This window comes from Durotheca rogersii (assembly GCF_024521655.1).
Source record: "Durotheca rogersii strain YMJ 92031201 chromosome Unknown GGS23scaffold_4, whole genome shotgun sequence".
In the NCBI taxonomy this organism is placed as follows: Eukaryota; Fungi; Ascomycota; class Sordariomycetes; order Xylariales; family Xylariaceae; genus Durotheca; species Durotheca rogersii.
The window spans coordinates 984177-999322 of NW_026251235.1; the positions used below are offsets into that span (position 1 = coordinate 984177).

A 15146-nucleotide genomic window follows, 5' to 3' on the forward strand; every position below is an offset into this window, starting at 1 on the left:
ATATGGGAAAACTTCGAGGGCGAAGCTATACCGACGTCACTTACCTCTCCCTGCCCACGGCCGCGTAAGTCTCTGAGACAGAAAGGCCATCCGAGAATCAGCAGGTGATAGGTACGGTGCCCGTCTTGACAGAGGTATTGGCTTGTCATGGCTGGAACACCGGTACCGAATCCCAAGACGCATGACCTAGGTAGTATTCAAGTGATTGGGAGGTACGAGATGCACCATCGCCATCCCCTACGATACCGGTGGAGATGGGCTAAAAATACTAAAAATACTACCGTCTGTGATGGAGGTCGGCGATGGACAGAGTGGGCGGGAGATCGTCGACCTTCTAGGAATACATATCAGCCCTGCGCTGCTACGCTGTAAGTCTCCGGCTTGTCAGACAGGCAGTTGTGTTTGACTGGTGGCTTTGCAAGCAAATCGGATGGCGTATGATGGGTTTGCACGTGTAACTCCTGATCAGCGATGGTCTCGCCAGACTGGTTCGTCGGGATCTCGAGCAACGTGGAATGGTGTGGTGTCGGAACGGACGCAGAAGCCCTACACTTCCCGTATTACGTGGGAAGATGCTTCGGCCGAGAGAGAGGCCTTGAGGGAGAAGCAAAATCCAAACCTATCACGGCCCACATGCCCTATGGCAAATAGTGTTGGCGGAACATCCCTGTGGAAATCCATCTGGGTGCTTGGTCCGAAGGTTAAGTATTACAGGCGCGGCGTGACAGTCCTGCAAGGATCTTCTGTGTGTTGGTGTGCGTGCGCGCACGGAAAAGACGACGGACGCTTCCCGCCCGTAGCTGTATAGCCACCACCTGGTAGACCGATAGTGGAATAACGGTGCCAACAGGCTATAAGTGGCGGACAGTAATAGGTAATATTCGTCGAAGTGTGGAATATCCACCACGGGCTAGCACAGCAACCCAGCAGGGGCGTAAATTGCCGATTGGCTATGGTCGCCGTCACAGCCCGGAGTAGTTAGCTAGCATCCCGCGGCAGTACTGAGCATAGGTATGCGCTTGAGAAGTCGGTGGAAAAGCCGAGCTGGGCTGCGTTCATAGATGTATGAGTGATACTTCCGGACCCCACTCGTCGCGCGTGTCCCGATTGCCCCCATTCTAGCTAGCTAGGTGCCCTGTCGGTCGGTCGGGTAAGAAGGCCTAGGTTTCAGATATGCTGGGACTGATTGGGACACAATAGCTAGAGGGTCGAGCTAGCAAGAGCGCGGCTCACTGTCGCGAGTTCGTCGGGAAGGATGACGGCGGAAGGGTTCTCACATGGAGCAATCCAGATCGTCATCATCAAAACTACCTAGATAATCGCCACTTTAAGAGGTGCCCTGAGGAAGGGAGCTTTACCGTCGGGCCCAACCCGTCCGTTCGGAGAGGGACGCTCAATATTGAATGGCAAGAGAGGTGCGGGCCATCGTTGCAAGGGGGAGTCTTGTCAAATGCCGTTGAGGTATCGAAAGAGGCACGCTAGGGGAAAGGACGGGCGGGCCGTGTGGCACGACAGGCGAGTAGTGAGTATTAGGGAGGGATTCCCGCTGTCACCCGTCGTGCGGCTGCTCGCCCCCCGTCGAAGCGCTTCAACGGGGGAGGCCTGGGCTAAGGTCAATGCGAGCATCTCGATGTCTGTTACGGGCGGCCCGGATAAGAGAGGAGGAGGACGGCACGCTCAGGCGAAAGCGGAGACGGTGACGAGAAGTAGGGTGATCTACACATACCTAGTCGAGCACGGGAACGGGGCCTAGGCTGAATGCTCCCCCCTGCCCCCCCCTAGTGGCGACGACGACGAGACGACAATAAGAGAATTTGGATCGGTTTACTAGATGTGTCAAGAGAATTGAAGGGTAAGAAGTCGAAAATCCTGTGCTGGCGAAGAGTTTCCCGGTTTTAGAATCGAGGTTGAAGCTGGTGGCGTGGAAGTGACCGACGCAGTTAATTAAAACAGGCCATAAGGAGCAAAAGGATGGATTATGTAAGACACGCCAAAATCCGGGGCCCTGGAATACATAGGTGCACGTGACCCTTCCTTCGCGGGGTGAAGACAGCGGACCTCGGATGTTGGGGTCTACAGAGGCACCCGCTCTACCCGTTCGGCACTACCCTACGCAAGTACCTAATGGCTGTATATGGTACGGAATTCGAGACAAAAGGATTACGCCAATCCCGCGGCACAAGGAAAGGGAGTCAACAATATTCCCGTGTTTTCTCGGTATAAAATGGCGACCGTTGTCCTGAAAGAGTACTGGGACGGTGCACGGAAACCTGGCCACGTCGAGTTTAGGTAGGCTGGTACCTGACCTATTATACGTGGGGTAAACGGCCTCGATACGACCTTAGATACGCACTACCATAGTTCTGGGGCGCTACTAAGCCACTATTCTAAGGGGCACAACCCACCCACAGAGATGGGTAGGTACCTGGGAGGCAGCACAGGGGCGACGCACCATTTTAGGCGACGTAAGAAGGAGGCATCGCAGGGCTTCGTTTGTATCTCTCGAGTGCCAGATAGGAGAGGTTAGATACCTCTGCCTATAAAGACCCAGGTCTTAAATACCTAAGGCATGCCCACTGCCTTCTCTTCTACCGTACTCATCGGCCTGCCTGCTAACATCCTAAGTTATACATGTACCTACATAACCAGGTAGTTGGTACCTAAGGTAGGTACACATCCAAGGTAGGCGCGGTAGGGCTTAGCTTCAATCTGCCATGTACTCTCCAATCCCGAACAGGGCGGGCCTCGACGACTCGTACCTCGGCATCTCCCTCGCGTTGTCAGCAGCCCCGTCGATGCGTGAATCCTTCTGATCGCTCGTCGCCCTTTTTAAGAGCTTCGCTTCTACCTCGAGATTCTAGTGGTGGGCGCGTCGTCACCTCAATTTTCTGCCGTAAATTGCACGCTCTACCCCCCTTTCCCTCTTGCGGTGATATCGGTGGCCTAGTAAGAGCTGAAACCCGCTGCGACCCCGAGTGGTGAGAACCGAGCGATACGCAGATCAATTCGTCGTCATCGACAAGAGAGGAGGCGACCAATCCCGAGCCCAGCATGCCTTTTGATACCGAGCTGACGCGCCGCCTGGGCATCAAGATTCCCGTGGTGCAGGGAGGTATGCAGCACGTAGGGGTTGCTGAGCTGGCCGCTGCCGTGTCGAACGCGGGCGGGTTGGGTATCCTCACAGCACTCACGCAGCCCACGCCCGAGGCGCTGAGGAATGAGATCCGCCGGTGCAGGAAGATGACCAACTATCCCTTCGGCGTCAATATCACTCTGCTGCCTGCCCTCGTCCCGCCGGACTACGCCGCGTACGCCCAGGTGGTCATCGACGAGGGCGTCAAAATCGTCGAGACGGCCGGCAACAGCCCCGGGCCAGTCATCACCAAGCTGAAAGCCGCTGGCATTATCGTGCTCCACAAGTGCACCACCATCCGACACGCCCAGAGCGCCATCAAGCTCGGTGTCGACTTCCTGTCCATAGACGGCTTTGAATGCGCGGGGTGAGTAGAGCAAAAATTCCCCCCCCCCTTCTATTTTAGTGCCGATATTCTCCTCTTTCTTCTGCTCGTTCGCACAGCTGAAACCAGTCTTCGATGACGGCGCAGACACGTGGGCGAGTCAGATATCACCAATTTCATCCTGCTCAGCAAGGCGCGCCAGACGCTCAAGGTGCCCTTCATCGCCTCGGGGGGTTTCGCCGACGGCCACGGCCTGGCTGCCGCCCTGTGTCTCGGGGCCGAAGGCATCAACATGGGCACGCGTTTCATGTGCACCGTCGAGGCTCCTATCCACCAGAAGATCAAGCAGCAGATCGTCGAGGCCCAGGAGACGGACACCGCCCTCGTCATGCGCAGGTGGACCAACACGACGCGTCTGTACCGCAACAAGGTCACGGACGAGATTATCAAGGTCGAGCGCGAGAGCAAGACGGGCGAGTTCGCAGAGATCGCCCCCTACGTAAGCGGCAAGCGAGGTCGCGAGGTCTTCGTCAACGGAGATGCCGAATTTGGCGTGAGTCATCGCCCGCATCCCCCCCCTTTCACCGCCTGCCCCCGGTTATTCCCAGCGGGAATACACAAGCTGACCGATGTCGCGAACTACAGGTCTGGACGGCTGGGCAGGTCATTGGTCTCATCCACGACATTCCGACGTGCGCCGCCCTCCTCACCAGGATAGAGAAGGAAGCAGAGGAAACATTGACGTCAAAGCTCGCCTTGGCGAAACCCCAGAGTAAGCTATAAAAGCCCCGTCTAATAGTTACGTGTTACCGTTGCAGAGCACTGTTGGTCTGGTTCGATCTTTGCACCTATGTGGCGGTGTTTTGGGGGTGGTTGGTACAGCGCAATACGTATCGCAGCCGGCCTACCCGGCTTCAGGACGAGACACACGGCACAAATAGGAATATATACCGGGTTCTCGCCGTGTTGTTTGGCCGAGCTACGCCCGAATTTACAACCCTAGAGTCGTGAAATGTTCCCGTGACCGATTATACGCGTTCTTGAAAGGCCTTTGGCAATAGTACTCCGGAGAGGTTGCTCCGGTGACCTAGCCGTACCCATCATCATTACCATCGTCATCCCATCTCTTCCTAGTCCCGACCCCCTTTCTCTAACCCCTACGGTACCGAGAGGGGTCCACAAGCACAGCAGAGCACACCTCCGGATCCGACGCGAGCTTTCCGCAGCCGGCCCTAGAGGCGAGGAGAGCCGGCGGAGGGGCGGGAGGAGGAAGCACTCGCCACGTCCAGGAACAGGGGCGCGATTCAATCTTCATGCATAACATATTTGCATTGGGTTGCCACGCACGGCACGCCTAGGTATCATCGCCAAAGCGAGTCATCGGCCCGCCCCGCAGGATCCTCCCCTGTGGTCTGCAGGCAGCAAGTACATGTGCCGTCGCCGCCTCCGCCGCCGCCGCTACTGCAGCAGCAGCAAAATCTGCCCACAAGTTCCCGCGTGAGGAGGCGCGGACGACGCAGCGCGCCAACGAGGGCCGCCCGCTCCTCAACACCCCTGGCCGCCAGCCCGACGCCATCTAGACCGAGCCCGGCCCCCCTCAATCGATGCCGCCGCCCTACCTAAAGTATTACTGTTGCACGGCATCGATCGGGACCGGTCGACCCAGGTTGAGCCCAGCCGCGGGTGTCCTTTCGTCAGCACCAAGGCGCCCATACCACCCTACCTCCCCCCTCTGCTTTCCAGGCACGCCAATGGGAGCCTCCGTCCGTCCCTATCCCATCTCGTTATCCATATCCCGGGGCCTGCTCCCCGATGCCAGCTCACGACCCGCGCACGGCATCACCCCCTTGCCCACCCTCTTTCTCATCCCGTCCTTACACTGCCGCTACTCTATATAGTCGACATCCCTACTAACCTAGTTGTGCCCCCCCCCCCCCCCCTCCCCCCTGCGCTTCCACCGACTTTGACGCGCGTACAACTGCATTTCCAGGCGCGCGCGCATCATACGAGTCACGAGACTCCTCGCGCATCCCTCGCCATAACAACTACTCAAAAAGCAAAAAAAAAAAAAGCAAAAAATCACACCGGAAAACACGGCATAATACACAGCCTGGAACTCCCGTCGCCGTCGACAGATTCCTCCAGTTAGTTTCCGGCTAGCCCCTGGCCTGGCTGGCCTTGTCCTATAGGGATCTGGCGGCATATACCACCCACCCGGTTCTCGCAACCTTTTCCCCTTATATCCTCCTCCTTCTTTTGCTTGTCCGCTGCTACTACCGCCTTGTTACGCCCACACGCGCGCACAGTCACGTAGCATTCGCAGCACCATTACTAGTTCTTTGTGGCACTGTCATTAATACTAGCACATAATGTCCACCTACCTACCTACCTAGGGGAGGGGGGTGTCTTGGACAGGCATCGAATACACAGGTGTATACAAGGGGAAAGACAAGAAATGAAGATAACACGTAGTTCACGTAACGATGGGTAGGTCAGGCGTAATTTCCCCAGGCCACCCGGAAAATGAGGTCCGTGACGAGACATACCCCCGAGTTAGTCTGTATACACGCAGAGAACTGATTAGCGAACCTACATAGGTTATATTCCAAATGTAGGATATAGATCTCGTATCCGACCGAGAGGCTTACGCTACAGCATACCAAGTTCACGACATCAACATGCCTTCTATATCTCGCTCTCGAGTATATTCAGCATCACAGATGTGCGAGTTTGTCAACTCGTGTCGTTCCATCTTGCCAACTGAATCTATTCTTCGTCTTCCGCAAGCCAGCAACGTACAGGATTCGAACTTTGACGTCCAATCTCAACGTACGCCCTGTTACGCAGGGAGAACCCCCATTCACCGTTATCTTCTCAAAACCTGTCTACTAACCCTAGCCATTTAGGCAGAGTCGTCAACGATAAGCTTGATAATCTTGCCGATAGCAATGGTTTGACCCTAAAATGGAATCAGTTAGCAACACTCGCATACTCCGCATACAAGGAGGTCGACATACTTGATCTCTCAACGTAAACCGGCCCATCTGAGGATAATCCTCGAACTTCTCGACGCAGACCGAACCAGCACCCCCAGTAATTTCCATTCTAGCGATGATGCTATCCCCCTTTTTCGCGTGGGTCGGGGGAACCTTGCTTTTTCTACCCGTCCCTTTTTGCAGCTTGTGTAATAACGCCGCAAACGTGACCTCTTCGACAGCCGAGTGCACATGCAGCACGCAATTGAAGCCGGCGCTGAGGATGCTCTTCAGTTCGAGAATTCTGATCTGGGCTTCGAAGGCCGACACGTTGTGGACTAGACGCTTCGGAGAGCAGAGGACGAATCCGGCCGAGATATCATCCTCCTCGATGCCTCGTAGCCGTATTCGTACTTGGTCACCACATTGGGCAATCTGTATCTCATCCTCTGCCTCGCCGTAGAGCGCTGTGACCTCGACCTTTTCTCGGTTCGGCATCATGATCAAGCTCATGCCTTTCTTGCAAACGCCGGCTTCAATCTTGCCCTCGACCATGGTACCCATGTCCTTGTATTTTCCGCTGACAGCCATCATGAACGGCGCGTTGGTCTTGCGCTCCAGCGCTTTCATATTGTCGAGATATTCGAGTAGCGAAGGCCCCTTCCACCACGGGGCGACGCCATCGGGAACGCGATCTTTGATATTCATCGTCTGCTGCGCAGCAATCGGCATGAAGAAGACGTCGGTCTTGAGGTTGTACCCTGTGCCCTTGAGAAATTGAGATAGTTTTGTCGTGCATTCCTTGTATCGGTCCTCGGACCAGTTGACAGTTGGGTCGTCCATCTTGTTGATAACGACCACCAGCTTGTTCACGCCTTGCGTTTTGGCAAGCATAGCGTGCTCACGGGTCTGTCCGCCCTTTTCGAATCCGGTCTCATACTCTCCTTTGCGCGCGCTGATGACGAGAATGCCGACATCCGCCTGCGACGCGCCACCAATCATGCTCGGGACGTAGGTCTTGTGGCCGGGAGCATCGAGGATACTGTATCGTCGCTTGTCCGTTTCGAAGAACCCTCTGCCGACCTCGACAGTCTTTCCCTTAGTTCGCTCCTCCTTAGTTAGATCGAGAGCCCAGGACAAGTACCAGGTCTCTCTGCCCATGTCCTTCGCCTCCTTCTTGTATTTATCCATCGTCCTCTCGTCGACCATTCCAGTCGCGTAGAGGATAGAGCCGCCAAGTGTCGACTTGCCAGCATCGACGTGACCGATGAAGATGATGTTGACGTGTTCCTTGCCGTAGATTTCCTTTAGGGTCTCGTCGTCTACGTCGGCAGCCTGCTCGTTGGCTACGGCGTCGGCATCGCGCGGGGTGCCCTTGCCGCCTCTCGAAGGGCTCGACCGTCCAGAGGATGGTGTAGGAGACGTCTTTCCACTAGAACTTTTGGAGGCTTTGGTGGTTTCGCCGGTTTTCTCGATAGCTTTGGTAGCGGTTACCTTCGCTCCAGCTTCGGCGGACGCAGCCGCTTTAACGGGCTTCTCGGGTTTAGGTTCATCCTTTGGCGGCGCCGAGGCGCCGGTAGATAAGACCTTGGCGCCTTTCGGTTTCGGGGGCTCGCTACTGATGCTCAAGACTTTGACTCCTCCTTCTTGTTTGGCGGCCGGCTGTGGGGCATTGGATGGAGAGGCAACATTAGAGGCACTGGCGGGAGAAGCCGCTGAAGCTGGTGAGTTCTGATCACCACGCTTGGCAATGGTAGGTACGGCTTGGGGTTGCTGTGTCGGTGGCTTGGGCGTCGACTGAGATTGGGGTTGGGACTGGGGTGGTTGGAATTGGCCGTATTGCTGTTGGCCTAGGTAAGGTTAGCACATGACCTTTGATTCCTATTTTCACCTTCACGGGAGGGTTTCGAGAAGGCTGAGAGATATAAGCTATACCATATCCTTGGTTGTACCCGCCTTGGCCATAGACGCCACCATAACCCTGGCCGTACTGGTTATAGCCGGGTTGCGCTCCTCCGTACTGCGGGTAATAGTTCTGGCCTCCGTAATAACCTTGCTGGTAGTTGGGCATATAACCGCCGCTGAACGCTTGGCCAGGCTGAAAGGACTGAGCGGTGGGCTGGAAAGATGCGGCGCCCGGTCGGAAAGTGGGCGCAGTCGGATTCTGAGGCTGGTTGTTGAGGTTCATCTGATGGGTCTGTCTTGAAAGACTGTCATCCTGGGCGGCGGGGTCGTCTTCCCACGAGTTGAGGTCTGCCATGACGTTGAGTTCCGATAGCCGTGGGCGGGGTGGTGGTGAAAAATCGAAATAGGTGGGGAAGGCTCCGAGGGTGGAGATTGGCGGATATGCGACCTAGAGTTTAGTCGAGGGCGAGGGAGGTCTCAGCCACACGGAAACGGGGGTGGTGGGCGTGTAATATCGCGGGGACAGAAGGGAGCTGCCGGTGGTGAGTGAAGGTGAGGAGGAGAAGAAGCAGGAGGATGAATATAGTATCGAGGGCGTGGAGAGGGAAAAATTGAAAAGAGGCGCTGACGAGCGGATTGACTTTCGGAGCCGGTAAACCACGACCGGCAGTGCTGTGCTCGTGCTCGTTCTGGCCACGAAACTTGACGATGATCGAAGACGGACGAGAGAGGAGAGAAAGTGAGGAAGGGAGAGAGAAAGGCAGAAAAAAGTAGGCCAGCAACAAGGGTTAAGGTAAGTGTGTGCGAGTGAGTAATGAAAGTATGTAGGTAGGTAGGTATGTATGTAGCGGGGTGGAGGGCTGCCCCGCCGGTCCATGATAGGCAGTATGGGTCAGCCCCGCGACGAGCCTTGCCAGGTACCCCCTAGCTTGGATTCTAGGTACCGCGTAGAGGCTTTCCCGCGAGCGGAGTTACATATTCCCATGTTAGCAGGTACCTCTTCTTACCTAGACCTCTACCTACCCGTACCTACAGGTATTTAGGTATAGTAGCATTGCTACCTTAGGTGCCTATTATGCCTATAAGGCCATCTGCTTTCCGGATTGTTGCCTACCTTAGGTACCTACACCTGCAAATAGGTACTACCCAACCTTGTATCTAAGGTGTATCTCACCTCGTCTCGCTTCACGGACGTCCAAGAGCGTTTCGCTACTTATGCCATGACCTGACCTTAACCTTGACCTTGACCGCCACCGTCGAAATAGGTTGAGCGAACTCTTTTTTTTTTTTCTCCTCTTTCCTCTTCCTTCGCTTCTCTGCGTCTGTTTTTCAGCTCTGGTTACCCCATGAAGGGTCCTGTCCAACTCCGTCATCCACCGTATCCGCCCATCTCCCACTCTCCATCGTCTCCTCTGCCTCTCTTCCCACTCGGCATCCCATGCATACATACTTAGGTGTTCCGCGGGCGTAGATAGTCCGAGACAAGATTGCCCACGCAAGCGCCGCCGCTCGATGCCGCCGCCATGGATGCATTCCTATCCAAGTTATCTTACCACGCCACCAGCTATGCAATCCGGTCATGCCTTGCCTTGACTTCCACTTACGTGATCCAGCAAGGGTCGCGATTACTCCAGGTATGGCGATCGTCAACAGCTCAGACACGCATCATCCCCAAGCGTCTGCTCCTGAACGCGAGCCCACTAAGGCTGGCTAGAAGCGAGAGCCCCCCCCCGGCTGATCGTTGCGCCTCCTGTCTAGACCGTTGACGATGACCCCCTGCGCGCCGAGTTGAGTCACCTACAACGTCGCCTAGCTCGCAAGATAGAGGTGAGTCACATTTAATAAGGAATTAGAATGTGTCGGTAGGCTGCTCACCGATGTACTATCGCCTCGCGTTCTTCCTGTTAACCGTACCTAACCGGACCAGCTCGTCTCCCCCATACTAGAGTCCATCGAGTTCCGCTACACGCGAGGAAATTCGGCTTTGGAGGCCGTGGTGCGAACAACACAGGAAATCCGCAATAACGTGGACTCTCTGGGGGACCGCCTTGAGGCCGCCACTGTAGCCGACGGTCCCGGGAATGATGGCAGGGTTAGGACCTCTCCTACTTCCGCTGCTGCACGACGGGCCGAGATTCAGAGCATAATCGCGGATATCAAACAGCTCATTGTCGATATCGATGACTCTATACCGCTTATCAACCTCTGGGTGTCTGCCATAGGAGGCATCCAGGCACAGGCTTCGGCGTTTTCACCCTCGCGATTGTTACAAGCGAGTATGCTGGTAAATGTTGGCGACACCCAATTCATCCTTGATCCGCGCCGACCCATGCAGATCGGTCCAGACTTCACTCTGTCTCTCTACATGCTCTTCGGTGCGCATGCTTCTAGCGATCCGGGGGATCAGTATGGCGTAGAAGATGGTCAGCGGAAGCCGGTATGGCAGGAGGCAATACATAGGGCTCGCGTGAGACTCTATCGAGTGCCGGAGGAGTGTGACGTCCCTAGCACGGTTAGCCGGCTACAAGGCAACCTCTCGCACGTCAGCTATGCGTACCAGCTTCAGATAGTCGAGGATCTAGATGACGGGCGTGTGCATACTTCTGAGGATAATCATGCTCGGCCGGGTCCCTACGATGGCGTTCCCCTCGCTGGGATACGAGAATTCGTTCCGGTTCGTCAAATATCGAAGATGTTTTACGCCGATGTCGGCAGAATCCTAAACATAAATAACGAGGAGGGCGCGTCAAGCAATCCCGTGCTATTGCTTAAGAGAGATGTGAAAGCATCGCCCCTGCATAGGGCACAAGCCCACGATGTAGGTCAAGACGACCGCCCACATCTCATCGAAGCCGCGGACGAGAGCAGCGTTCTGTCAGATAGGACGCTACCAGAAGGAGATTCGCAGGACGAAATTGACCACCAACTCAGTGTAGAAAGCGGAGGCGCTAAGACGACGCGTCCTACTCCTACGAGGACATCACCTGAGACATTCCGGTCGATGGCTGCAGCTGATTCCTGGAAGCTTCCGCCAGATCTAGACCCTGAATGGATAGCACTGGAAGTATTCGAAATAGACGACGACGATGACGACGACGGCAGCGATGATGCGACGGACGACGATGAAAATCATATGCAAGAAGGGGATGGCGGCGAAGGCCATTCGAGCCCTCCATCCCGTCCTCGTCGCCTGGGGGCTCCCTCGCGACCGTCCGCCGATACCAATCTAGTCACGCAGCTCCAACGAATGAGCATCGCCTCGCGTCCGTCCTCGAGCAGCTCCGAAGTCCCTGACTCGGACCTCAAGTGTTTTAGCACCAACGAGAGCTCGCTTCTTGAGCGTTCCCCCTTTGGAGCTATCCACACGTCGCTCTCGCTCCTCGAGATGATGCTGCGCCTCGCCAGCCTCCAAGAATTCGAGCAGATCACACACCTCTCTATCCCGGATCACGTGCTCCGATTCTACCTCGACGAATCGAACTCGCGAGCGGATGCGGATGCGGCGCCCGTGCATCATCACCGTGGTGGCGGGAACCGAGGTTGAGCAGCCGATCTTGGGGAGCCGAGCGCAACAGGTTGCGCTTGGGGTAATGCTGAATAGGAAGAAATAAAGAGAGTAGAATTATTCCAGCATTGTCGGAGTTCCCTCGGTTGATTTAGATAATACCTACACAACGACTAGCACTTATACATAGATACGACCTGACGGGCCATGCAGCGGGGCCGACAATATGATGGTACGGTCCAGGACGGATTGGATTTGGAAGAACTCTTCTGGAGACCGGCATGGTAGACAAGGTATCACATGGCATATGGCGTTCACGGGCGACTTCGGAAAAGGACAGACGGTCATGGCAATGGGGATTACGAGTTAATACGGCAATACTAATACCAATTCCGGCCTGAAGAGAAGCAGTCGAGCATCACATCTTCTTGCGGGAGAGAAGGTCCTAGTAGTACTCATGTTGTCGTATTCGCGTTTCCTATCCTGCCTAGCCTGGTACATAGGCATAAGTACGTGACTGACTGACGGTGGATACGGAACCACATGCCACAACTCACCGTCTACATAGAGCCAGGCTTCGGTTCTTAGCAGATCGGGACGCCGAGCTGATCTCCGCCGGGGGGTCCCCGGCCTCCGGGGCGGGGAGTCCAGCATTTCTTTCTCGCCGGGGGGGGGGCGCGGGTTCTTCTTGTCTGTCTGTCCGTCCCCGGACCAACGCACGCCCCAACCTAGAGAAAAAGTGTCGACGTTGAACCGCCCGTCTCCGAGGTCCTGGGTCACGTACCTACTACTACTTCCAAGCCGCGCTTCGGCAGCGTCAGAGAAGCGCGCCCTCTCCTTCTTCTTCTTCTCCCCCCCCCCCCCCCCGACCTCACCACAACAACAGACCCACGGCCTTCACGCGCCGCTGTCACGGGCGCCCGCCCAACGCGGTCGAGACAGCGTTCGCCAGCGCAGGAGCGCCCCTACGCCGGACGGGGCGGCTGCGAGAGGAAGGAGGGAGTCGCGGGGCGTGGGCCGCGCGGAGGGGAGGAGTGGAGGGGCCCAGGGGGGGGACTGCGCACTGGGATCGCGTGTAGACCCCGGCTTCGACGCCGGAGGTCGCGGCTAGAGCAGGCCGGTGCGATGTCGCGCGTCCGCGTCAACACATGGATACCGATAACAATCACTAGATAGGTCGGAACGAGTCCTGCTTTCTCCGCTCGGGACAGGGTGTGCCTGGAGGACGATGCGACAGCGTAACTACGCGGAGCGATTACTGGCCCATAGCTGCCTACCCTTCCGTATACCCGTATCCAGGCGGATGCGGGGAGGTGAGACGCGGAGGGGTCGTAGCACCGGGTCCCTTGATGGACCGCCGACGTAGACTCATCTGACGTTTTTCTCCGGCTGCCGCCTTGTCGTCTATCTGATTACGTGTCTGCGACAACTAGCCCCCTGTCCCCGCCTCTCGTGTCTCAGTATGTCTTGCCCAGACCCCCGCGACCCAGACGGTCGGATAATGGGAATATACATATATAGCACCAACCGCCGCCCCTCGTCCCCTCGCTCCCGCCCCCGCCCCCCGCACCGGCCCATCCAGATCTTCTGCTGGTGCGACGGCCCGATCGGAGCCGGCCTAGTTAGGTAGCGCGCGCGCGACACCTTGGGGCCTCAGAAGTTCTCCTTCCCGGAGAAGCTCTCGTTCTGGACGATCTCGACCCAGTAGCCGTCCGGGTCGAGCACGAAGGCGACGTTCTTCATGCGGCCCTCCGTGAGCCGCTTCTTCCAGCCGACGCCCAGGCTCTCGAACCGCGCGCACGCTGCCTCGAGGTTGTCGACCGAGACGCCTTTATCAAACCCGTTAGCCCCGTCCATTCCCGAAAACGAAAAGAAAAAGAAAGAGGCAAACACCTACAGATGTGCCCGAAGCCCTGCGGCTCCGCGTTGCCGTCGTGGTACTTGAAGTCGGGGTCCTTCTCGGTACCGTAGTTCCACGTGAGCTCGAGCAGGCCCTCGTACTCGGCCGAGAAGCCGTCGGCGGGCACGCCGCGCTCGCCCGGGTACCCGAGGAAGTACAGGTTGAACTTGGCGGCCGGCTGCTCGCTGGTGCGGAACAGCGACATGCCGAGCACCTCCTGGTAGAACTTGAGCGACTTCTCCGCGTCCTTGACCCGGATCATGGTGTGGTTCTATTGCCGGACGCGAGGAAGAAAAAAGTCAGTCAGCTGGCCATATCCCCCCCCCCCCCCCGGAAAAGAATATTACTGCTCCCATCTCACCCTGTCAGAGAGTAGGGAAGAGGAAGAAAGGCAACGCAACGTACCATCCTGTACGTCCCCGGATCGCTCACGAGCGCCTTCGCCTCCTCGGGGTCATCGGCCCCTTTGCTGCCGGAGCGGAGACTTATGATCTCGACCCAGTACCCGTCGGGGTCGAGGGCGAAGGCGATGTGGCGCATGCGGCCGTCCTCGAGGCGCTTCTGGAAGCGGTAGCCGGCGTCCTCGAGGCGGGCGCAGGCGGCCCGGATGTGGTCGACGGCGACGCAGACGTGGCCGAAGCCGCGGTGGGGCTCCGCGTTGCCGTTGTTGACCTTGTAGTGCGGGTCCGTTTCGGTGCCGTAGTTGTGCGTCAGCTCGATGAGCCCCTGACGGTCGAACGTGCTGCGGCCGGCCGAGGGCGCGCCGGCCCCGTCGTACCCCAGGAAGTACAGGTCGAACTTGGACTCGGGGAACTGCAGCCGCTTGATCACCTTCATCCCCAGGAACTCGTAGAACTTGACTGTGCGCGCATCCCGCGGCGGGCGTGCGTTGCTGTTAGCGAACCATACAAGTACCGGTCGGTCGGGGTCGCCTGCCGCGGCGGCCGCGATGAGGCGAAGGGACGGCAGTCATACCGGATTCCTTGGGGTCCTTCACTCGAATCCTACGGTCCGGGTTCCTATGGTTAGCATCGTGCTGCCTGCCACAAATATCTTGTCTCTCCTTCCCCGTCCGCCGATCGATAGGTCGCTCTCATATAGACTTACATCGAGTGGTTGAACTTGTAGTTATTCGTGTCGGTAGTCGTCGCCGCCATGGCCGCGAATGTGCGCCGAGCACCGATACCTTTAGGTGAGGGGTTAGAATAAGTAGTTAGAATCGCGGCGCTGTCGCCATTGAGGGGGTCTATGGGCCGTAGCTCCAGCTCTACATATATCCAATAGAGGGGAGAGCAGAGGTGGGCACACGTAGGGAGGAGAGGGTATACAGCTGGAGGTAGCTCGAAGTATGCTACGGGAGACGATGAAGGGATGGCTCACCTATACGTTGAGGAGCTGGACGT

General features: G+C 56.9%; 4 protein-coding genes across 4 annotated transcripts; 2 read left to right on the forward strand and 2 right to left on the reverse strand.

The window, feature by feature from the left end:
* Nucleotides 1-2460: 2460 nt before the first annotated feature.
* GGS23DRAFT_554660 (2-nitropropane dioxygenase family oxidoreductase) lies at nt 2461-4468 on the forward strand. The gene is made up of 3 exons (XM_051515559.1): nt 2461-3500; nt 3606-4011; nt 4104-4468. Exons 1-3 carry the CDS (start codon nt 3052-3054, stop codon nt 4239-4241), a joined length of 993 nt encoding a protein of 330 aa, XP_051374641.1. The 5' UTR covers nt 2461-3051; the 3' UTR covers nt 4242-4468.
* Nucleotides 4469-6181: 1713 nt separating this feature from the next.
* Nucleotides 6182-9165, reverse strand: GGS23DRAFT_360615 (uncharacterized protein). The gene is made up of 3 exons (XM_051513243.1): nt 8369-9165; nt 6476-8283; nt 6182-6417 (listed from the first exon to the last, which is right to left on the reverse strand). Exons 1-3 carry the CDS (start codon nt 8691-8693, stop codon nt 6361-6363), a joined length of 2190 nt encoding a protein of 729 aa, XP_051374642.1. The 5' UTR covers nt 8694-9165; the 3' UTR covers nt 6182-6360.
* Nucleotides 9166-9467: 302 nt separating this feature from the next.
* GGS23DRAFT_554669 (Ran-binding-domain-containing protein) lies at nt 9468-12367 on the forward strand. Its single transcript, XM_051515560.1, has 3 exons — nt 9468-9972; nt 10097-10165; nt 10266-12367. Exons 1-3 carry the CDS (start codon nt 9862-9864, stop codon nt 11880-11882), a joined length of 1797 nt encoding a protein of 598 aa, XP_051374643.1. The 5' UTR covers nt 9468-9861; the 3' UTR covers nt 11883-12367.
* Nucleotides 12368-12841: 474 nt separating this feature from the next.
* On the reverse strand, nt 12842-15144 carry GGS23DRAFT_554673 (glyoxalase I). The gene is made up of 5 exons (XM_051515561.1): nt 14851-15144; nt 14719-14747; nt 14149-14603; nt 13741-14014; nt 12842-13672 (listed from the first exon to the last, which is right to left on the reverse strand). The coding sequence occupies exons 1-5, from the start codon at nt 14898-14900 to the stop codon at nt 13497-13499; spliced, it is 984 nt and encodes a 327-aa protein (XP_051374644.1). The 5' UTR covers nt 14901-15144; the 3' UTR covers nt 12842-13496.
* Between the last annotated feature and the right edge of the window lie 2 nt (nt 15145-15146).